The sequence below is a fragment of the Cydia strobilella genome, chromosome 4 (assembly GCF_947568885.1).
Source record: "Cydia strobilella chromosome 4, ilCydStro3.1, whole genome shotgun sequence".
NCBI classification, from domain to species: domain Eukaryota; kingdom Metazoa; phylum Arthropoda; class Insecta; order Lepidoptera; family Tortricidae; genus Cydia; species Cydia strobilella.
Window position 1 is genome coordinate 1,553,064 of NC_086044.1, and position 23,711 is coordinate 1,576,774.

The following is a 23,711-nucleotide window of genomic DNA, read 5'->3' on the forward strand; positions in this document are numbered from 1 at the left end:
TTATAATACTTTTAAGAACAAATTAAATTATTTTTCTATGAAAATATTTTAATTTCGACCCATGCCACCGTGACCGGATAGCCGAGCGGTTCAGGCACCTGTCCGGTAAACGGGGTACGCTGGTTCGATTCCAGCTCTGGACGCTGGAGGCTTTGATAATTTTTTCCTTCGTATATGACATTTATTTCAGTTTATAGTTTAAATAGTAGTGTGTCTACTTGAAAAACCACAAATTAAAATATTTTCATAGAAAAATTATTTAATTTGTTCTTAAGAGAATTATAAGCAAATGTACCTACCTTAAAATAAGAATTAAAATGTCAAAAATACACTCTTCGTTTCAAAAGTTTTAATTTCAATGTAATTTGTCATTTCACTAGACTTATATTGACCGGGATATAGACCGTGATTACCTTTTGTATTATTTGTGAGTTTCCGATATCCAACCACCAACCAACCACCAACCAACGACCAACCAACCAACCAACCAACCAGCCAACCAACCAACCAACCAGTGTGAACGCGACCGGACCAACAAGTGTGAATGCGACCGTTGGTAACGTTGAAAGTGAACGCAGCCGACGCGCAAGAATGAGGGTAGACAGAGCGCTGTCTACACAACTTTGACACCCACCCGCTATCTTCAGTCACCCGTGAACATGATGCATGTAACTGCGTCGAAATATCGGGAGCTCACAAATATTACAAATATTACAAAAGGTAATCACGGTCTATATCCCGGTCAATATAAGTCTAGTGAAACTAACCGTGAATCATTCAAAACTCTAATTTGTCATTTATTATTTAAAACATTAAGCTATTATATTAACAAGAACAAATAATATATTTACGAGTATTGTAGCCTGTTCGCGGGCACCCGCGCCCTGGCGTCGGCCGGCGTGACGGCGGCGCGCGCGTGGGCGTCGGTGGCGGGCGCGGTGCGCGCCGCCGCCGCGCACGCGCACGCCGCCGCCGCCACCGCCGCCGGCGCCGCCAAGATGGCGCCCATGATGGGCTCCGCGGACCGCGCCGAGCAGGCGTCCAGCGACCAGAAGATGAGGGCTGCCCAAGTGCTGACTAAAGCTGAAGGTAAAAGAAAGAAAGAATAGTACATTTCACACGTGTTGTAAATGACGTTTTTTAATACAATTGCGAAAAAATAATAAATTAATATATCATTAGTAGAATCATACCACCAAACCAAACCAAAACCTAAAGTACCTATACAGCCCTTGATAGTTGAGCTGCCGCAGCCCGCGATACCTTCATACTCGTGCGCGCCCCGGCCGCGGCCGCCGCGGGCCCGGCGCGGGTTGCTCAACGACACCGAGGAGTAACGAGTGAGGCCCCAGTACCTGCTCAAGCTAAATTACATAAAAACTGCATTTCGAAAGTATAGTTTGGAACTAAAAAGTAAAAAGCACTAGTTCGAGAAATTGAGCTTCTCGCACGCTACGCAGCCACAAAAAGTACCACTTTTTGAGCAACTGTATTAAAAAATACATTTATTTGACGCCACAACATAGTACATAAAAAAGAAAGGCAAGTACAAAAAAACATTTGGACACCAAAAAGGATCCCCACTCAGCATAATGCCGCGGCAAACCGTGGCGCTGGTTTTCTGTGGGGACCTGACATTGAGACATACTAACATTAAATCATTTTACGGTTTAGACTCACTTGTTTTAGTCACTCGCGCGACATGTTTCGGAGAGCCTAGGTCTCCTTTCTCAAGCACTAATAGTGCGAGCAGCGTTCACGACGACCGTGTATTGCGTACATTCAGTACATTCAGTAAATGATTTAACCTGACTTAATCTAAAAATTAATGGCGACACGTACACCGACGACACACAAATAAATTTACATTGACATAATAACACAAACATTATTAAACATAGAAAATTAAGACAAACAAAATATTAACTACCGCCTTTTTTAAATCTATTTATTACGAAGTTACAGAAAAAAAGCCAAAACTAACTAAACTTAAGACTAAAACTAAAACAAAGACTAAAACTAAAACAAATCATCAAATTGCCGCGGAAATGTAAAAGTGTGTCTGATAAGTGTGCGAGTGACTGATATGTTACTGTGATGTCTGTAAAAAAGTTCTAATAGAAAAGAAAGAAAGAAAATACATTTATTTGACGCCACAACATAGTACATAAAAAAGAAAAGCATGCAGACAAAAAAAACATTTGGACGCCAAAAAGGATCCCCAGCATAGTGCCGCGGCAAACCGTGGCGCTGGTTTTCTGTGGAGACCTAATAAACTTAGCATGAGAAAGATGTCCGCTGATATATTCTCCAACTACCTATCTGGCCTAGTGGGTAGTGACCCTGCCTGTGAAGCCGATGGTCCTGGATTCAAATCCTGGTAAGGGCATTTATTCAGTGATGAGTGAGTGTTTTCTAGGTATTTAAGTATTTATATATACACACAATACAAGCTTTATTGAGCTTACCGTGGGACTTAGTCAATTTGTGTCCCCACAAACATTAACAACACCCACAATCCCACAATCCACACACAATTCACAATTTCCACAAAACAATCCACAATCCACAATTTTTGTCCACAATTTGTGGGACATTATTATGTCCTATAATATTTATTTATTTATTAACAACCTCAAGTACTAGTCATCGGCCCCTCATACAGTTCATACAGTTCCCTGCTATCTGAATCTGATTAGTCCACTTTATTTAGGGCTTGCGAACTCGCCACTCAAGATCTTTTCTGGCCCGGCAACCATCAGTTAGGAGCAATTTTCCCTGAACATTAATTTCAGCCTAAAATCTGAGATATTTCTATGACTTTTGGTTCCTCACGGTCCCTTTTGACCTTCCAGTTCCCTGCAATATTAACCAAATACACTTAACATTTTGAAGCATTAATTATTTGCAACTGCCACTCAGCTCTGAGGGTCAAACAAACAAATGGATGAGACCCTCTTTGATTGTTTGTTTGCAGAGCTCCGTCGTCAACTGGACCATTTGAGGAGAGGAGCTGATTTAGTAAGCGTGGTGCTGCGTGGACTTGGCTGGCAAGAGCGGGACCTTGGAGCGAGGCCTAGCGCCCGTGTAGCGCAGACCATTGGTAAGCCACATATTAATACATTCACACCCTGATAACTTACAGATACTACTGTTAGCAAATCAATATGCATGACAGGGAGTTATAATATCGTAAAAATTGACATGTAAAAGTGCCCCTGTGGCCTATTTGCTGAATAAATGTTTAATGTGTTCTGCTCATGTTTCTGAAGATGTCTGAGGTTCATATTAAACTGACATTTCGAACGTAACGTCACGTTCGAAATGTCAGGCCATAAATAAACGTAAGTTTTTACGCGATTAAGGGTCAGTTGTACCAACTGTTTGTGATCGTTAAAGAGTTCGCTAAACATTGTATGGAAAGTTTCATAGTAAACCGCCGCGGCGCGCCGGTTGACGTTGATCAGTCTGTCAAGTGCGGATGGTGCAACTGGCACTAAGTCCCGTGATGGTTTAAGAGTATGAGTGAAAATCGTGTTAGTTTAAATCAATGTCTGAGGTTGCCGTCCGTGGTTCATACTTGAATCACGCTTCGGAAAATATCCCCTAAGTAAAAGCAGCAGTAGTAAGAATAAAGTGAAAACTTAACTGTCAGCATAGAACATGGCGCAGCTGCGGATGAGAATAGACTGATGCCATATATCAGACAAGAGTGGCATTTAAAATTTGAAATCTAAAAGGTTCATTATTGCCTGCTTATGATTAAATTATTTTCAAGACTTAAGTATGATAGTAACCAGTAACAGTGTGATAATTAAATATGTTTTTAACCAAATACGTTTGACGAGCGGTCTGGCCTAGTGGGTAGTGACCCTGCCTGTGAAGCCGATGGTCCTGGGTTCGAATCCCGGTAAGGGCATTTATTTGTGTGATGAGCACAGATATTTGTTCCTGAGTCATGGGTGTTTTCTATGTATTTAAGTATTTATATGTTATATATATCGTTGTCTGAGTACCCATAACACAAGCCTCCTTAGGCTTACCGTGGGACTTAGTCAATCTGTGTAAGAATGTCCTATAATATTTATTTATTTATTTAAATAATTATTTCCAGCGGCTGCCAACGAGCAAGCGGACCGAGTGTTCGCAACGACACGAGTCCTATACGATGAGGCAAGCGAGATCCGACGTCGCGTGCGATATAATCTACGACGGCAGTTGACAGAACTACAAAGACATGGGGACACCGCGCTTGGTGCAGCCCAAGAACATGGTAAGATCCAATTCATAGATTCAATTTCAATTCATATTCTGCAAGTCTGTGGGCGTGCTATACGCAAAAACAGTACAACGCTCTTCGTATACAATATAACAACGCCTTCAGGGCTGATGGGACTACCTCGTTTTTGTAGTTCGTCGGGGATGTTCGCGGAGGCCAGGGTAGACTGTTTTTACGCTACAATGAGGAAACGCTGCACATCCCTGGTGCGCATGCAGAGTGCGGGCTAGTTCCAGCGGCATCTTGAGGGCGTTTGCGGAGAGGTTTGATTGCCAGTACTTGAATCACTGTCAGATGATTCACGTGCTAGTGTCCAAGCCTTCCTAAGGCTCGACCGGGCTTTATTATTTAGGTTAGATTTTAAGTAATATTTATGATTTTATTAATTAATTTAATTTTAATGTTAATTTTAACTTTGCTATAATTTTATAATTTTATTATTTAATGTAATGTCCCAATGTAATGTGATATGATCCTAAGTTGGTCGAAATAAATGATTTTATTATTATTATTATTTGTATCTCGTATAAACTCACGGGTATATACATACCGGTCATTTGATAGGCGTGCGTGGGGATACAGATCCAACACGTAAAGGGCCCTTTGGAGAAGTTTGCTGTTATGTAATACACCTGCTAGAACCCATTCACGGGTACAAATAGATACCCGTAAATCGGTCCCAACAGGCGTAGGGGCTATTATAAATACAGTGGAAAAGAGTGCCGGTTATGGTATTGAAGTTTAGCTGGTCAAAAGATTAGGCTATTACTGAGAGGTCCGGACACCTGCCATAACAATGTCTGTACACGTTATCGAGGCAGGTGGTGACTCGCCGCCGACTAGATGGGCCCCTGAAACTGCCGTCGTGAAGACGACCAGGAGCAACACCGGTGTGAGCGGCTCAGGGGTGTCGAGAGGTGTGCGCCGCTTTCTACCCAGTGGCTGTTACCAGCCACTGTGCCAACTCGCGTCTTATGCATCTTTCACTTCCACCCCTGGAGCATATAACTCTAGCGACTCCTCTCTGGACGGCCAATGAAGGCAAGCCAGAGCTGAGAGTCCTGCAGGTCCCCTTGGGGTCCACTCCGACCGATGAAGACACGCCGGAGACGGAGACCCTGACCGACTCTCGGGAGCACTCGGGTCCGTAGGGTCGTTACTCCCCAACAGCTGGCCACAAGCTGCCCTGCGGGCTTATTATTATTATTATTATAGACGCCAAGAACGGATATACATAAATACTGCCCTACTACGCATAACAGCCACAACGCTATTGGAAAAGCATTTAGAATCTATGATTTATACACATAATGAATGACACCCGACTGACTATCTGTTCTCTGTATAATCCTTCGTGTGCCAGACGCCATTTTGCACATATCTGGACATATGCCATTCTCCCGCTGCTGCCAGGAAGGAATATTGGCTGCCGGTGTCCCGCTGCGGGAGATTTTTATTTTTAAAAATCTCCCGCAGCGGGACACCGGCGGAAAGAGAGAGTCTTGACAGAAAATTGAGTGTCAAAAATAGGTTCTTCACTCCTCCAACATATAACAATGGGAGATCGTTAGACAAGGCCCGGATGGCTACAGTTGGTCAGTATCGTCAACAAACTTTTAAGCTTTTAGAAACTTCATAATATCATGTTTAATTGGGCGATGGTGCGTTGGCCTGCCCAACCAGTGGCAGACGCGGCAAAATATGAAGAATGGAGGCCTGCAGACGTGGCCATTTTATTTCCCTCCTGCTGCGGGAGTTCAGCACACGCTGGGATAATATTTCCAGTCATTTCCATTGGTGTAGATCAATTTAATTGCCCTTTCAATTAGATCAACAAATTATTAATTTAATATATATATCAGTGTCACAGATCCGTGGCAATATGCTTCGCGGAAGTGAAGCAGCAGAAGCACTAGCAGCAGCCGCAGCAGCGCGAGCAAAAGAGCACGAGAGAGCCGCCGGCCTCGTGCGGCCTCGTTTACAAGAACTACAGGATAAGATAGCGAGAGCGAAGCACGCCGCTGATTCGGTGAGTATCGCCCATAATCCAATGAAAATGCCTTCCATTCCGATTTAAATTGATTTTTTAAATCAAAATTGCATTAGCGATAATAAATTTTGAGGCTATAGGTTTAACTAAACACAGAATGGGGGTCCATGCTTTTGTATTTAACTTTAACGTTGACTTTTGCTCTATTATACAAAGATAGATATAACCCTGTAATAGATGGATGGACAGTCTAAGGAAAAAACGTGCCTCGAAAATCACGAAAATTTGATTCTCGATCAGATGGCGCCACTACCTTTGGCCTACTCTCGTATAGAGGGCGCTGACGGTTTCGTTTGTTATTTAACAATTTTAACGCATATCAGTGAAAGAACATGGGTCAAAATCATAAAAATAATTAATGAAAATAATAAAAATCGTTTATCCATATTTAAATACATTATAATACGATATAATCTTCATTTTTAGTTTTAAATTAAATTAAATATATCTTTATTTCAGACCCACAAGACCATATATGGTTAGTTACATTAACTTAAAAGCTATGTTAGTTACCTACACTAAGTATTTTTTTTTTTAAAGTGTGTCGATAGATGGCAGTGAATTTTCTGTGGTTACAAAATTTACTATGATAGTACCGCTCTATCTTATTATATCGTCTTTTGCTCTATATTATAACAGTATAACAAAACGAGTACGACAGTGCCGCCGGCCTGCAATGCAGGTATACGTTCACCAGACGAAGACAGTGTAGCATAAAAAAAGCTTCTTCATTTTCAATAAATAATCAGGTTATTACAGTATATTTTTTGTCATGAAATCCATTAAAAGTAGATATTTTTTCTTCCCCAGATCACAGTATCAGTGACATCCCTACCCGGCGGCATTGGCTGCTCGCGCGCCTTCACAGCGCCGGCGATGTCTCCTACCGTCTCACGCGCGTCTATAGCCGTCTCTTTCGACGGCGCTGTTCGAGACGGACCATTACTACAGATGACAGATGAAACCAAGGTGAGGCACGTGCCTCTGCCTGAAGAGAGAACAATATAGGAAGATCACTCTCCAAATTAATTTTAAGTCTGAATTAACACTTTATTAAAAACTCAAATAAAACCGCCCAAGTCCTAATAACCTAACCGAATGCAAGCGCCCAGATATACATTTCGACACATGTACTATTGTTTTGTGTGGGAGCACTAACCTTCCGCAGCTCGGCCTTCGGCCTCGCATGCTGGCGCTCACGTGTGGGCCGCTCTAGGCCTTGGGCGTTCGCGGATCTTGGCCTTCGCTTGGTTTCAAAGCTCACCATAAACAAGAATTTTCGTTAAATGCGAACATGTCTCTAAAGCTATTCAAGCCTGAAAGCAAAGTTGATTCGAAGCCGTACCAACCTATCTTATATGTGTTTTAATCTTTACAAATTTGATTCAATACACATAATAAACTATCCAATGTTCCAGGAAACACCAAGCTACATGAAACTTACAGTACACAAGCAGCAGTTCCAGCTCATCTGGGACCTGGGGGACGGGGTGGGGATGGTCACACACCCGGAGGTCTTAGAGCATATACACGATGATGCAGACCACAACACTTACACGGTGGATATTGAGAGGTGAGGTAACTTACAAGTTTTTTGCTGGATCTGAACTTTCATGCTTTAGTTGTTGATCCTATAGAAATGAAAGTCCTAAGGTTCATGTCCTATATCGTTTTAAAACCCTTTCCCTTGTCAAATAAGAAATATGTCATCATATTTGTTTTTCCAGAGTATGGAACACCGTTCGCCTGACAGTCGAACGCGCCGGCAAACCCTCGACCACCGTCTCCAACTCTTCGCTAGGCTCGTCAGTATCTCTCCACGCCACCCGCCTCTGGCTGGGCGGTGGCGGGGGAGGGGGCGGGGGTGGGGGGCTGCCGGGGTGCGTGCACGCGCTGTACTGCGACGAGAGGCGGGTGGGGCTGTGGAACTTTGTGGAACAGCCGAAAGATGCACAATGCACGGGGTGCACGCAAAGGTAAAATTATTAGAAATCAGAAAGATAGAAAAGAAAGAGGTGTGTAGTGTGAACTTGTATATGTGTAAGCTTGTGAGGAGGGAGTGAAATGTGTGTGTGTGTGTGTGTGAAATCTAAAAGTGTAATGTAATAGTTAGACATGGGGGATAAATAACGTCACGGTGACTTGTCACCGCCGTCAAAAGGTGTCTCTGTGACTTTTCACAAAATAACGTTACAAAATCACATACGTTCCTACTGTTCCTAGCGCAGTCTCTGTTACTCAAATCACGACAAACGCGGAGCGTAACGCTACTGACGCTGTGACTGTAACTCGGCTCTAATCGGGCTCAGTCGGGAGTGTTCGGAAGTGGCGAACATCGGATGACGCCTGAGGCGCTACCACAAATATCATGCAACACGGGTAACAGGCGTGACAGTCACGATGACTTTTTACTGTGACTTTTTTGGAACGGGATCGTCAGTCACTGATATCAAAATGTAAAGTTTTTTCCCATGTCTAGTAAAAGTTAATTTCAGATGGTACAACCCAGCGCGCGGTGGCGAGCCCTCCCTCGCGTGGTTCAACGGTGAGGGTTACGCCGAACTAAAACGATCCGGATTCCGACCTTCCGACCGACGGTACTTCAGCGTGGCGTTCACCGTGAGGACGAGGGATCAGGATGCACTACTTTTCATGGCAGTTGATGTAGCTAATGTAAGTAGAATAATTTAAAGGGTTCAAATCAGGAATTTGGTCGTTGGTGAACACAAAATGTTGCTTGTACACAGTAGGTATGTCTGTAGCAGCTAAAAGGTCTGATATTATCTTTAAAAATGAGACAATAAAGATAATATCAGACCTTTTAGCTGCTACAGACATACCTACTGTGTACATGGACGCTATTGAGTTGTGTCTAAAATCTGGATATCTGATGTGGCACGGTGACTACTACCTCCAGGTTGATGGAGTGGCCATGGGCTCACCGATAGCTCCCGTGGCTGCCAATATTTTTATGGAATGGCTGGAATGTAAAGCTTTAAACAGCGCGCCAGTAAAACCGAGATATTGGTGGCGCTATGTGGATGACATTTTTGCTATTGTCTCAAAGGATGGCCTACAGGAGCTCACGGAATATGTGAACACTTTACACCCTAAAATCGGGTTTACGGTGGAGAGGGAGATAGATGGGAATTTACCATTTTTGGACGTCCTAGTCATGCGAAATCTCAGTGGGCGTTTACAAACGACGGTGTACAGGAAGCCGACCCATACTGACCGCTACCTAAGGGCTGATTCACACCACCACCCATCTCATTTGTCTTCTGTGCCGAGAACTCTGATTAATCGCGCTTTGAGTTTGTGTGATCCACAGCACGTGGATCGCGAGTTGGCTCACGTTAAGCGTGTCCTGGAAAGTAACGGTTACAACTGGAGGCACAGTAATCGGATTGCGAATGCATCTGCGCGCCCACGACCGCCTGTGGTGGAAAGACAGCCTATGTACTTGCCTTACATTAGGGGTGTGACGGATAAGATCGGACACTTGTTACGCCGTAAATATAGCATCAAGACGATTTTCCGCCCGCACGCGCAGCTTAGACAGTGGACGCGTTCGCCAAAGGACAAGGAGCCCTTAAATGTTCCTGGGGTGTACAGGATTCCGTGCTCCTGTGGGAAGTATTATATTGGTGAGACCGGCCGGAACATTTCGACGAGACTGTCTGAGCACATACGCAGTATGAAAAACCGGGACGGCCAAAGTTCCGCAGTGACAGAACACGTACTGGATTCGGACGCGACGCACTATATTAGGTTTGATAGGGTAACCGTTCTGGCGCGAGAAAAGTTCTTCGTTCAACGGAAAATACGGGAAGCTATTGAGATTAGTCGTTATCCGAATTTCAATCGTGACAGTGGCTGGTCGGTGCCGCCTAGTTGGAAAACGGTTTTGGGTACTGCGTCGGTGGTCAGTGTGGTCCGGCCTTTAGCAAGTGACTCAGTGAGTGTTGTGTGCGATCCGACATTTGACAAACGCAATACGGAGGGTAGAGCTATCCTAGCAACGGTGACGTCGCCGGCACCGACGACGCCGACTGTCGTGAGCGGCCGGGCGAGTCGGGCTTTGGCCCGCAGTACACGCCGCGCCCTCGACCAGTGAAGACGTGTCGTGTCTCAGTGAAGACGGTCCTCGTAAATTGGACCGAAACATGTCGAGCTATTCGACTTAATAATACGTGAGTGACCCGGTTTAAAATAATCTAATACAAAATGTTTATTTTAATAAGTTAACATCGCACATTTATTTAAACTAACACGATTTTCACTCATAATTTTAAACTAACACGGGATTTAATCGCGTAAAAACTTACGTTTATTTATGGCCTGACGTTTCGAACGTGACGTTACATTGGTGGTCACAGGCAGACTGGCGAGTAATTGTATCTTATCTTATCTTATGGTTTCGTAGTCATAGGGATCTTTTGTGCAGTTACCCCCTAGGAAATTGTATCAACATCTTCTTGCTGCGTGGGTTTAGCCAGTCTGCCTGTGACCACGAACGTAACGTCACGTTCGAAACGTCAGGCCACAAATAAACGTAAGTTTTTACGCGATCAAGTCCCGTGTTAGTTTAAAATTATTCACATCGTATGATGAAAAAAGTTGGTAAACCGTTAAAATGTGAGACCAAGAGATACCCTATCGATTTTTGTATCTACAACTGATCATCAGATCCTGTCTTGAGTGACTTGTATTAGAATAGAAGAAACTGGTCATCAGATCACTCAGCACTTATTTGTAACCCAAACAAGATCACTCAGCACTTATTTGTATCCTTTGTTTCATACAGAACCGCTCCATCTCCGTCCGCATGTCGTCCTGCCGCGTCGTGTTCACGGTACAATACTCGGACTCGCGGCTCGAGATAGCAGCGCGAGGGCGCCACTGTCACGGCCGGGCCGTTCATGTGCAAGCTGCGAGGGTCTTCGCTAGTAATAAGCTGGAGAAAGGTACTGTGTCGCTCGTCACAAAATCGTAATTTCCTCGTTTTCCATACATCGAAACGGCTTCTAAGCAAACCGACACAGGGACGTCACGATGTGTTGCCATTTTGTTAAAGCGGTTCGTCATTAAAGCGGCGGCGCCAGACTTTGACCATTATTTGTGACTTTTGTATTGCTTTAAGACAACGGGTCCCATACAGACATTTGATCCTCAAAACAAACCTGATCGACTGATACCATTAAAAAAACCGGCCAAGTGCGAGTCGGACTCGCGCACCGAGGGTTCCGTACTTTTAAGTATTTGTTGTTATAGCGGCAACAGAAATACATCATCTGTGAAAATTTCAACTGTCTAGCTATCACGGTTCATGAGATACAGTCTGGTGACAGACAGACAGACGGACAGCGGAGTCTTAGTAATAGCATAGAGTAACTTATACTAGAGCGGTACTGTCATAGTAAATTTTGTAACCCCAGTAAATTCATTGCCATCTGTCGACACACTTTAAAACTAAAATTGAAGATTTGTAAAAATACGATAAAATGTATTTAAATATAGATAAATGATTTTTTTTATTTGCATTAATTATTTTGATGATTTTGACCCATGTTCTTTCACTGATATGCGTTAAAATTGTTAAATAACAAACGAAACCGTCCACGCCATCTATACGAAAGTAGGTCAAAGCTAGTAGCGCCCTCTTATCGAGAATCAAATTTTCTTGATTTTCGAGGCACGTTTTTTCCTTAGACTGTATCCATCTATTACGAAGTTGTATCTATATTTGGTAATGGTGTCCCGTTTTTACCCTTCGGGTACGGAACCCTAAAAATGTCAAGTACCCAATAAGCTTTAACCGTGTAAGCTGAGTCCTCCTTGTCCCCAGGCAGCCTGCGTGTGAACGGCGAGGAGACGCTGGGGTCGCCGTCGCCGCCGGTGCAGACGGCGGCCGCGCTGCCGGACGTGTCGGCCGCGGCCTACTGGGTCGGCGGCGCGCCGCCCGGCCGCGGCCGGCACGCCGCCGCGCCGCCGCTGCTCGGGTGCCTCGGCGCGCTGTCCGTGGACCGCGTGGGGTACGACGTGCTGGACACGCCGACCAGGAACGGCGTGGAAGCTAGATGTATGGATAGGGTGAGTTACCTAATATGGGGCGTTTTCTATGGCGCTTACACCGCACGGCGTCGCTCGCTCGCGCGGCATTGTATTTATATCGGATTTTCTATGAAAAGGGACATTATTGTCGATGGCGCTTACACCGCACGGCGTCGCTCGCTCGCGCGGCATTGTATTTATATCGGATTTTCTATGAAAAGGGACATTATTGTCGATGGCGCTTACACCGCACGGCGTCGCTCGCTCGCGCGGCATTGTATTTATATCGGAGCATCGTTTATAATGGCGTAAGCGCCATCGACAATAAGGTCCCTTTTTATAGAAAATACCACATATGACAAAAAATTGTGTTTGGGAACTATAGTTTGTCAATGGACTATCACATTTCAAGCATAGACGGAGATAATCTTTGTCTTACACTAGTACTAGCACCCAATAGAAAAGGATGAGTGTAATTTTTTTGTTCTTATTTACTGACAATTTGGTTTAAGGTCGGGATGTATTATAAATTCAATATACGCGATATAATCCGTTTTCATAGTTTTATTTCACCAATAAGGGAAACTAAATAATAGTACATACATACATATCGAGTACCGTGTTTAGGCAACGAAGCTTGCTGAGTTGCCTAAGTAAGGTAAGATATTAAAAGCTTGATTATATCACAACTGTATACAATACTTTTTCTACGAGTCATCTAAAATAATACTGTTTTTACTATAAAACCTAAATAATTAATGAAAATTGGCAAGTATCTCAGTAGACAAAAATAGTCGCGCGTTTATGACTTTTCCATGGAAGCGCGGCGGCACGTGATTGGTTAAATTCTATTATAGTTAACTACAGCGTATCGAAATGAATAGAATCAGACCAAGAAAAGTCTGCAACGATTTTGATAACACACGCAGTGCAAGTGTTATTTTAAACGCCAAACTTCTATGAAATTATGACGTACAAATAACACTTGCACTGCGTATGCTATCAAAATCGTTGCAGACTTTACTTGGTTTAACTCTATTATAGTTGTGTTGGGAGTCCATAAATGAAAAGCTTTAAAGCTATAAACTTTTTACAGACCCTCCGCACAGCGACACTAGAAGGCACCGGCTACGTTGAACTCCCGTCCCCCATCCTCCGCCGCAAAGCAGCCCTAGGGCTCACGTTCCGCGCCCGCGGCGACGGCCTGCTGCTGTACAGGGCTCCGTCCACGCTCAGCGAGAACGAGGTCGACGACGAAGATGGCGACGACAAGCATTACCTCAGGCTCATGCTGGTTGACGGTAAGTCATCATGACCTTTTTTTTCCCGGTGTGAGAATGCTGTTACGCATCGTCCCCCTGACCTGAGGTGGGCCCATTATGGGGGGTTATGTGGGACTTTTCACCTCCCGGCTCTTTCCATTGAGAAAAGAGGGGGAGGAGCCTACCCACTAAACCCACACCGGCGTTTCCCACAATATGCCGTTTGGGGGGGCGTCGTGGGATCGCGAACATTCTACCACGACGCCCCCCCCCCCTCCCCAAGTCATCATGACCTTGCTGGGTATGTTAGAGGTAGCGCACAGCGAGATGTTATCTCGCACGAAACAAAAGCAGCCCAACCGGGGAAGTACCTCCATCTTACCACATCTTACAGAAGACCTTACAGTGCTGCTGGTGTTCTGTTTCTAATTATGAGTAAGATTCCCAATGCCCCCAAGGCACATAATAAATAATAGTATTAGGTACAGAAGGCCCACTCTCTAACAAACGCGTCTATTACGACAGATATAACCGCCTCGCAAAGCCAACAATACAATACAATACAATCATTTATTGATAAAATTACAATTTTACACATCACGCTATTCTATATTACATTATTATTCACATTCTTCTTCTTCTTCTTCTTATCAGCCTTCTATCGCCCACTGCTGAGCATAGGCCTCTCCTCGCGTACGCCACTTATCCCGGTCCTGAGCCAATCTCATCCAGAAGTGACCCGCAGTCTTCCGAATGTCGTTATTATTCACATACATTGAATTATTAAAATTACAGTGCATTATTATAAATCCGGTACACAATTGTTAACCAAATGTTTATTATATATAATATTACCAACCTTTTTAATACCTTAGGAAAACACATTGAAAAGGGCCTCGCAGATGTGGTTTTTGCCCACGGCTAGATTGGTACACGCTTCGCCACTGGTTACTATTATCATAGAGTAACTTATACTAGAGCGGTACTGTCATAGTAAATTTTGTAACCCCAGTAAATTCACTGCGATCTGTCGACACACTTTAAAACTAAAAATAAATATTTATAAAAATACGATAAAATGTATTTAAATATGGATAAATGATTTTTTTATTGTCATTAATTATTTTTATATGATTTGACCCATATTCTTTCACTGGTATGCGTTAAAATTATAAATAACAAACGAAACAGTCAACGCCCTCTATACGAGTGTAGGCCAAAACTAGTGGCGTCATCTGATCGAGAATCAAATTTTCGTGATTTTCGAGGCACGTTTTTTCCTTAGACTGTATCCATCTATTACGGAGTTATATCTATCTTTGCTATTATTTGGCTCTTGGTTTCAGGTGAGTTGGAACTGACTGCAGCGGCAGGAAAAGCGGAGCTGCAACTGCGCACGAACGGCACACGGTTCGACGACGATAACAGACACTCCGTCAGAATCGTGAGGGCTCATAAACAGGTAAACATTTTGTGTAGTTTATTTACAATACACTGATTTAAACTAACACGATTTTCACTCATAATCTTAAAACTAACACTGGACTTAATCGCGTACAAACTTACGTTTATTTATGGCCTGACGTTTCGAACGTGACGTTTGACGTTGACGTTGGTCACAGGCAGACTGGCGAGGAATTGTATCAACATCTTCTTGCAGCGCGGGTTTGACCACGAACGTAACGTCTCGTTCGAAACGTCAGGCCATAAATAAACGTAAGTTTGTACGCGATTAAGTCCCGTATTAGTTTTTAAATTATGTAGTTTATTTACTTTCCAAAACATTTTTTGCTATCGGCCACAGTACGAGTTATTTACGAAAATATAAAATAAAACAGAATTGATTTTAATTAACTTTCTCGCTTTAATATCTTTTTAAATATTGATCCTAGCGAAAAAGTGTACGAAATGTTTCTTGTAGGCAATTTTATGTAGATTATTTATGTAAATTATTAAAATATCTAAAAGAACATTTTTGCTATGCCACCGTTTACGAGTTATTTACGTAAAACTGAAAAAAGGGACCTTTAAATTACTTTTAGTATGTTGTTTCGGGCACCTTTATCTACAACTGTTCCAAAATTTGCTTACACACGAATTATTTCCCCTGAATGGTAATTTTTGGGCTTCGTTTGGTGGCCCAGATTATACAAAAAGAGACGTGTACATTTGAACAGTTAAATATATACAAATGTTGTGTCAACCTCAACCAGTTGTGACTTGTGACAAATTATGTAATCATTTATGTAATCAGTACGATACATAGTTCTATGCTTTACAGTACCTATATATTAAGAAGTGCCGATTAGTACATGACCTCACCACCTGCACTCACACGATCTCATACACCTACACACACACATACACACTCACTCACTCTCTCTCTCACACACACACACATACACATTTAATGTAGATAAAATTGTATTAGCTTAAGTTTTCTTTCTGCTTTTGTTAAACTAAAAACTATTTGTTGCTACGGAGGAGCAGGGCTTCCTGATACAGGTATAATATACTTAAAAGGAAGTCCCAACCTACTACCTTGTAATGTAACATTTTATTAATGAAATAAAATATTTTCATTTTCATTTCATTTCATTTCATTTCAGCTGGAGTTATGGGTAGACGAAGACCGCATGGCAACAGGGACGCTAGCCGGCAACGCGTTGCCAGCTCGCAACAAGGGCTTGTTCATCGGAGGCATGCCGGCGACGCAAGACGGTCCAATGTATAAAAGCTTTAGCGGAACCGTAGCTGATCTAATCGTGGATTCGAAGTAAGTTAGAGTACGCTTTGGGTTTACTACCTACAATGATAATGTAGAATTCTTGTCCTTCGGAGGAATGCCGTCACAAGACGGGTTAAGGCGGTTCCCTGAGCCAGAAGGCGAAAAACCTCCTTATATGATCATATTTTTCTAAGAGACGTTGAAATTCGTAGACGTGGAAAAAATATATGTAGTACTTGATTATATTATCTTTAATAACACAGCTTCCGATACACGAATTATGACACTTCGCTCGATACAATTAATTCCCAAAGTAACCTCTAACTCGGACTTTTAATCAAACTTTACTCGGTTATTTATTATGTGATACTATAAACAAAGAAGGAAGAAAAAACAATCTTAACTTAAATAGTAATTCGACAGCTTTCGAATTTAGATATTGTAAGGCAACATTTTTAAAATTAATAAAAATCGACAAAATTCGATCAAAATTGACACTTGGCGCGCATGATCTTTCCCGTTCTTTCTTGCGAAATGTGACAGTGATAGCGGCAAACCGATGGAACGACCTTCAGTGAAAGAATAGAACAGCATGAAAAGTGAATTAGCCAATGTTCAATCTGACCACGTCTGGGTAAACATCTGGGTCGTTTCAGGAAAATAGCCCAAGAGGAAAAATCATTCGCTCGAGTATCAGCTAATTAAATTTCGACTTGTTTCCAGTGTAATCGGGTTCGAAACAGCGGTGAATTGGAGTTCGGCCACGCTCGGGCGCCGCTCGCCGCCGCGCGGGGGCGGGGGCGGGGGCGAGGGCGGGGGCGGGGGGCCCCGCGCCGCGCCGCGCGCGCTGCTCGCTCCGTCCAACAGGAGCCCAGACTGCACCAAGGTACCATAGCCCCACAGTTAACTGACAGTTCGTAAACCTTATTACAAGGGCATAAGGTCCACCGATGGACAGTTAAGAGTGTTGCGCGTTAACATAGCGTAAACATAGCGTTCGCAATATGCTCTAACATGTTATAACGAATAAATGCATTCTTCTTCTTCTGCGATTTATTTGTTAATTACTAGCTTTTGCCCGCGACTTCGTCTGCGTGGAGTTAGTAATTTGGGTAGCTTATCTTTATCCAATCTGCTTTTTATCGATTTCCCATACAAACATCCATCCCCCTTTTCCTATGTCCTTCCCCGGGACTCAAACTATCTCTGTACCAAATTAACTAAATCGGTTCAGCGGTTTAAGCGTGAAGAGGTAACAGACAGACAGACAGACACAGTTTCGCATGTATAATATTATATAGTAATATTATATGTCTATATGGATTATGTCAAATAACAAATTGCACCTTACAGCTAACACCAGAGCGGCACAAATTGGAACACAATAACAACATAAAGTGTTTAAATTTCGCTCAAAAACGCTCCAAGCTGTCACGTGATCTGGATGACGTAACGATGTGATAAACTAACTGCTGTCAGAGTACCACCAGGTTTGACAACTTGTCTGTGCGTGTTTCTCACACCGTGACGTCACGCGCTCCGATTTGCGTTTGCAGTCACGTGATGCTGGGCATTATTTTAAATACTTTTAATTATTTTTAATTAATTTATTACGCATATTTATTAATTATATTTATATTTATTAATTATATCATAAACGATACCTTATTGTTTCAGACGGCATCTTACACAGTAGAAGTCGGGGCAGTAAAATTTGGCGACTCGCCCGGCAGCCATGCGACATTGCGATTACCGCCTCGTGTGAAAGAGCTCTCGTTGTCATTAAACTTCCGGACGTTCGCTTCTGACGGACTTTTACTATTAGCTCCGGTAACTAACATTTACATTTTTTTTTATACAGTTCGGAAAAAAAAATGGCCCTTGAGGGAAAGTGCCTTAAAACCTTAAGTTAGCTCATTTTACTTAAAGGAAACATTCTTTTATCTTTAAAAAGAAACAAGACTGCATTCAAAGATCTTTTTAAATTCGCTTGTCTTGCCGGGGAATCGAACCGACTAAAAATTTCAAAAAATAAACGCTCGCTATTTTATTCTACTAGTCGATAGAGTTAATGCTAATGATAACATTTCTCTAGGAAACATTAGGTCTTACACTCGTCTGTCGTACAAAATATCCATAAAATCGAATATTTAGTACTCAAGAATATTTTTAGACAAGAGATATTGAAAAAAATGAAAAATCTTCGAATGCAGTTTTGTTTCTTTTTTTAATAAAATAATGTTTCCTTTAAGTAAAATGTTCTAACTTAAGCTTTTAAGGCACTTTTCCTCCAGGGCCCATAATTTTTTTTTGACCCTGTATATTACAAGTCTAACCGGTTAAAAGGCCACAAATTTCAAAAATAATTTCTTTATTCGTGGCCCACAAATGGACTCGCCGGAAGATCAGCGCTGGCACTTGGGTCGGCATTATGCTGAGGAGAGCCCATTTCGTGGTAAACACTGCAAATATGTTTTTTTTTTTAATTTTCCTTGTAATGCTATTATGTAAGTTTATCACGAAATAAATGATTTATGATTATGATTTATGTTCAGGGTACGAAAACGAAACCAAAGCACTATATGGCACTACTAGTTCGCGAAGGGAAGTTGCGACTGTACGTGCGCGGACGGCGACGGAAGGAACTCTCTCTCGCTGCCTCAGTGTCAGATGGAGAATGGCGTGAGGTAAACACTGTCGTTTTTAGGGTTCCGTACCCAAAGGGTAAAAACGGGACTCTATTACTAAGACTCCACTGTCTGTCTGTCACCAGGCTGTATCTCATGAACATGATATACAAGTAGTTATAGACGCGCCTCCGAACGACCGGGGGTAAGAGAAAGAATATTCATATAAAATTCGGGTAGCATAGAATTTTTTCTGTTTCACTTTTAAATTTCGGTATTTCGCCATCGCCTCCTACCTATGATGCCATCCGGTCGGTGATAAGGACAAAGCATGGCACTATTTTCTCTTTCCTCGTATAGGAGTCGCAATAAGACTATCTTTTTCTATCAAAGAGTGTCAGGCCCACAGATTTAATATATACGCTAGATGCCGCAAATATCACGATTTGTATTGAAACCAAGCGTGCCGACTTTTTCATACAAAATTTACGCATAATATTATTTTAAAATTACTCACCTGTGATAGGAAATATGTTTTTGCCTTTGAGTGCTCGCAATTTTTGGGCTGTTGCAGTTAATTATCAAGTAACGAGGCATTTTTTTAAGTTTTCACGGACGTCCGGCTGCAACAACTGACGCGCGTGAACTGTCAAGAGCGACAGTCAACCCCGAGGATTTGTCGGGGTTCGGACACGCGAACTAGTTGCGTTTGCGTCATCTATGGTATATTTATATCTTTGGTCAGGCCCTTGGTTTAGTACATTTTACAACTAGTGTGAAAAGAATGTCTTGTTACCACTAGTACCGAGGTATCTTGCCACGAGCTGAAAGCGAGTGGCAAGACTCGGTACGAGTGGTAAAAAGACATTTCACACGTGTTGTAAACGACGTTTTTTAATACAATTGCGAAAAAATAATAAATTAATATATCATTAGTAGAATCATACCACCAAACCAAACCAAAACCAAAAGTACCTATACAGCCCTTGATAGTTGAGCTGCCGCAGCCCGCGATACCTTCATACTCGTGCGCGCCCCGGCCGCGGCCGCCGCGGGCCCGGCGCGGGTTGCTCAACGACACCGAGGAGTAACGAGTGAGGCCCCAGTACCTGCTCAAGCTAAATTACATAAAAACTGCGTTTCGAAACTATAGTTTGGAACTAAAAAGTAAAAAGCACTAGTTCGAGAAATTGAGCTTCTCACACGCTACGCAGCCACAAAAAGTACCACTTTTTGAGCAACTGTATTAAAAAATATAGTTACAGTTGTAATGTAACATTCGCAGGTGACAGTTCGCATCGCCCGCAACCGCCTCGTGCTGTCGAGTGGCGGAGCGGCGAGCGCTGCGCACGCGCACGCGCACGCGCCGCCCGCCGCCCGCGCGCCGCGGCTCTACGTGGGCGGGTTACCGCAACCGCTCAACAACATACCCAACTCTGTAAGAAACCTTGCTAGACTGAAATAAATGTCATATAATATTGTCTTCGGTTACCGCGATAGTTACTCATGAAATAAAACTATGAAAACGGATTATATCGCGTATATTGAATTTATAATACATCCCGACGTTTCGAACTCTTTACAGCGTTCGTGGTCAACGGGTGACTGAGGAAAAATAACAAAGTGCAAAAATACCCACATTTTTTATCGCGTATATATATCTTTACTTGAAAATAATTGTAGTGTATAACTAGCCTTATGAACTGATTTTGCATGTACAACCAGCCTTAAAGTTTGTAGTCTATGATTGTTCATTATTTTAGTATGTGGGTATTTTTGCACTTTGTAATTTTTCCTCAGTCACCCGTTGACCACGAATGCTGTAAAGAGTTCGAAACGTCGGGATGTATTATAAATTCAATATACGCGATATAATCCGTTTTCATAGTTTTATTTCAAATGTCATATACTAAAAAAAAAGAAATCCTGCCGCGATAGCAGAGGACGCTGGTTCGATTCCAGCCTGGGGCACTGGAGGCCTTGGTCACTTTTTAGGGTTCCGTACCCAAAGGGTAAAAACGGGACCCTATTACTAAGACTCCGCTGTCCGTCTGTCCGTCCGTCTGTCTGTCTGTCACCAGGCTGTATCTCATGAACCGTAGCTAGACAGTTGAAATTTTCACAGATGATATATTTCTGTTACCGCTATAACACCAAGTACTAAAAACAGAATAATATAAATATTTAAATGGGGCACCCATATAGACCGCGGGCCGGGAACAGATTTTCATGACCAATCGCCTCCCGGGCGAAAACTCGTATAGTGGTTAACGGCTATGTATGATGAACCCTCGTGAACGTCAGCTGCCGCTCCTTTGGTGGGTTGAGGAATGGCAGCAAATAGTCTATAAAAAATTTAGTCATCGTCACCCGCGCTTGATACTTTGTCAGATGATAGTTCAGATGCTATTGTGAATAAACAAAATCGTCAGCCGATTGTATCGCTGTGGAAAGACCGTCAGCTGGTCACATGAACATGTAAAAAAGAAAATTATTTTTAGTCATCGGCGTCATCGCCTCCCGTTTTATACTTTGTCCGATGATAGTTTAGATGCTATTGTTAGTAAAACAAATCGTCAGCCGGTTGTATCGCGGTGGAAAGACCGTGTTACGCGCTTCGGTGGCTGCCATTCTTCAACCCACCAACGGAGCGGCAGCTGACGTTCACGAGGGTTACATAGCCGTTAACCGCTATACGAGTTTTCGCCCGGGAGGCGATGACTGACGAAATTTGCACCTGGTCCCGGTCCAATATAACAAACGTGATTTTTTTTGCTGTTTTTTTCCGTAATGGTACGGAACGAAGTCCGACTCGCACTTGGCCGGTTTTTCTTAGTATATGACATTTATTTCAGTTTAGGTATACCTGCTTTGACCCTTTAAATGTGTTTCGTTTGAGAAGTTTAACCTTAATAATGTAAAGTTTATTACTACCTTATATTGTTCTCTGATATTTTTCACTGTAGATAGTGAAATTAACTTGTAACATTTCCGCTGAATTGTAAAACATGCTGTGTACCTAACACTTGTTTTGGATCGCGTGCTAGTTTTTAAGCCATAATGTGCAATTGTATGTTTCTCATGATATTGTCCGATAATATATCTGTTTAATTAGGTACATCATAAAGTAAAATAAAACCAAATAATATGATGAGAAATCCTCCATATCACCCGGCGACCAACGGTGCCGCAGAACGTTTTGTTGAGATATTTAAAAACCACGTGACAAAAATCAAAGAGAGTGGATATAACATTAAATCTGCAATTAATCTATTTCTATTTGATTACCGTAACATGCCCCACAGTACTACGGGGGTTACTCCTGCTAAACTTCTTTATCAAAGAGAACTCAGATCTAGGTTTTCATTGCTTAGGCCACAGTCTATTGCTGAAAAGTCGCTGGAGATGTTAGAAAAACAAGCAAAGCTAGCATCGGGTAGTAGGGTAGTCAAATTTACAGTAGGGGAGAAGGTAATGTTGAGAGATTATAGGAAAGATCATAAACCTTGGATTCAAGGAGTAATTGTAGAAGAATCCATTCCGGACACCACTTACATCATTGATGTTGAGGGTGTCATGTGGAAAAGGCATCTAAACCAAATGATTAACTGTAGTGAAAGTTTGTTAGAATAAGTACCTATCTAAGTTTTGGGTTATATACATATTAGTCTTAAGTACCTAAGGTAACAATTACTTGTTATGCAAATAGTTGCTTTTGTTTATTCATAGGTAAGTTTGTAATTGTTGAACTGTTTGAGTTCTGGTGGGGAGAGTGTGGTGTATGTACACCCCCTTATGTTAACTTTATCTATGGCAGCTTGTCTCTGCAAGACATGGCGTTCGTGTGCTTGGAGATTGAGTGTCTTATTAATAAAAGAAACTATATTAATTAATTTGCGTTTCAATAATTAAGACATTACAGTGGCTTCATTTCAACTTAATGTGGTCTTTTTACCTTACAAAATTTTCCACAGATTCTCCGAGTAGGCGGATTCCACGGCTGCATCCGTCGTGTGGTAGTCAACGATCGGGCTGAAGACCTAGTGAGAAACGCGGCCGCTCACCACAGAGTAGGGCAGTGCTTTCCGAACGTCGAACGAGGCGCTTACTTCGGAGGTAAATTTAACCATCAACCTCTATTCTATTCGTTCTGTTGAGTTAATAAGATCAGAGAATCAGTGAAATGAGGGCTAACGCGTATGAATTCGCCGCTAGGGGCGCTAGTGTAGATGGTGGTCTTTGCAAAGTTCGAAATGTCACTTGTCACTTCAGTGACTGACAGCTGTTCTTTAGTCTTTTGGACCACCATCAACAGAGGCGCTGACTTCCGGTTCGAACGCCATCTTGATAGTAGCTGTTCAGGCATAATAAAACATGTCTATCAGCTACATAATTCAAATGACGCGGGAAAACGCCGCCCTTGCGCCGATCGCGCGACAGTCACGCCACTCTCCGGTGAGCTCCGCCCGTGGCTAAAAAGGGAATCAAGTCGCAAGAGAAAACAAAATACGGGCGGCACGTTTTTGCTGTCGCGCTACAAATAAAAACTGTTTTATTGTGAAAATGCTGTACATTTGACCTGTGGCGGTTCTGTGTTTGTGTAAAAGGTGTTAAGGAACTCGGAACATTAAATTTAAGAACCAACGAGAGCGGGGGCTCTGCCCCATGCCCCATTGAAGCCGGCTTCGAGGCGGTTAGCAACAGGTAATTA

At 42.6% G+C, this 23,711-nt stretch overlaps 1 protein-coding gene across 1 annotated transcript in view; it reads left to right on the forward strand.

Moving 5' to 3' along the window:
* The window catches only part of LOC134740894 (laminin subunit alpha-2), a 313,744-nt gene that overhangs the window by 284,661 nt on the left and 5,372 nt on the right, over positions 1-23,711 (forward strand). Inside the window, exons 36-53 of the mRNA XM_063673547.1 lie at positions 863-933; positions 2,978-3,103; positions 4,115-4,273; positions 6,142-6,308; positions 7,140-7,298; positions 7,748-7,902; positions 8,057-8,305; positions 8,825-9,002; positions 11,137-11,296; positions 12,178-12,422; positions 13,480-13,684; positions 14,992-15,107; positions 16,255-16,421; positions 17,097-17,118; positions 18,051-18,203; positions 18,929-19,072; positions 20,286-20,438; positions 22,975-23,116. Coding sequence (XP_063529617.1) covers positions 863-933; positions 2,978-3,103; positions 4,115-4,273; positions 6,142-6,308; positions 7,140-7,298; positions 7,748-7,902; positions 8,057-8,305; positions 8,825-9,002; positions 11,137-11,296; positions 12,178-12,422; positions 13,480-13,684; positions 14,992-15,107; positions 16,255-16,421; positions 17,097-17,118; positions 18,051-18,203; positions 18,929-19,072; positions 20,286-20,438; positions 22,975-23,116 — 2,771 coding nt within the window. The remainder of the gene's footprint in view (positions 1-862; positions 934-2,977; positions 3,104-4,114; positions 4,274-6,141; positions 6,309-7,139; positions 7,299-7,747; positions 7,903-8,056; positions 8,306-8,824; positions 9,003-11,136; positions 11,297-12,177; positions 12,423-13,479; positions 13,685-14,991; positions 15,108-16,254; positions 16,422-17,096; positions 17,119-18,050; positions 18,204-18,928; positions 19,073-20,285; positions 20,439-22,974; positions 23,117-23,711) is intronic.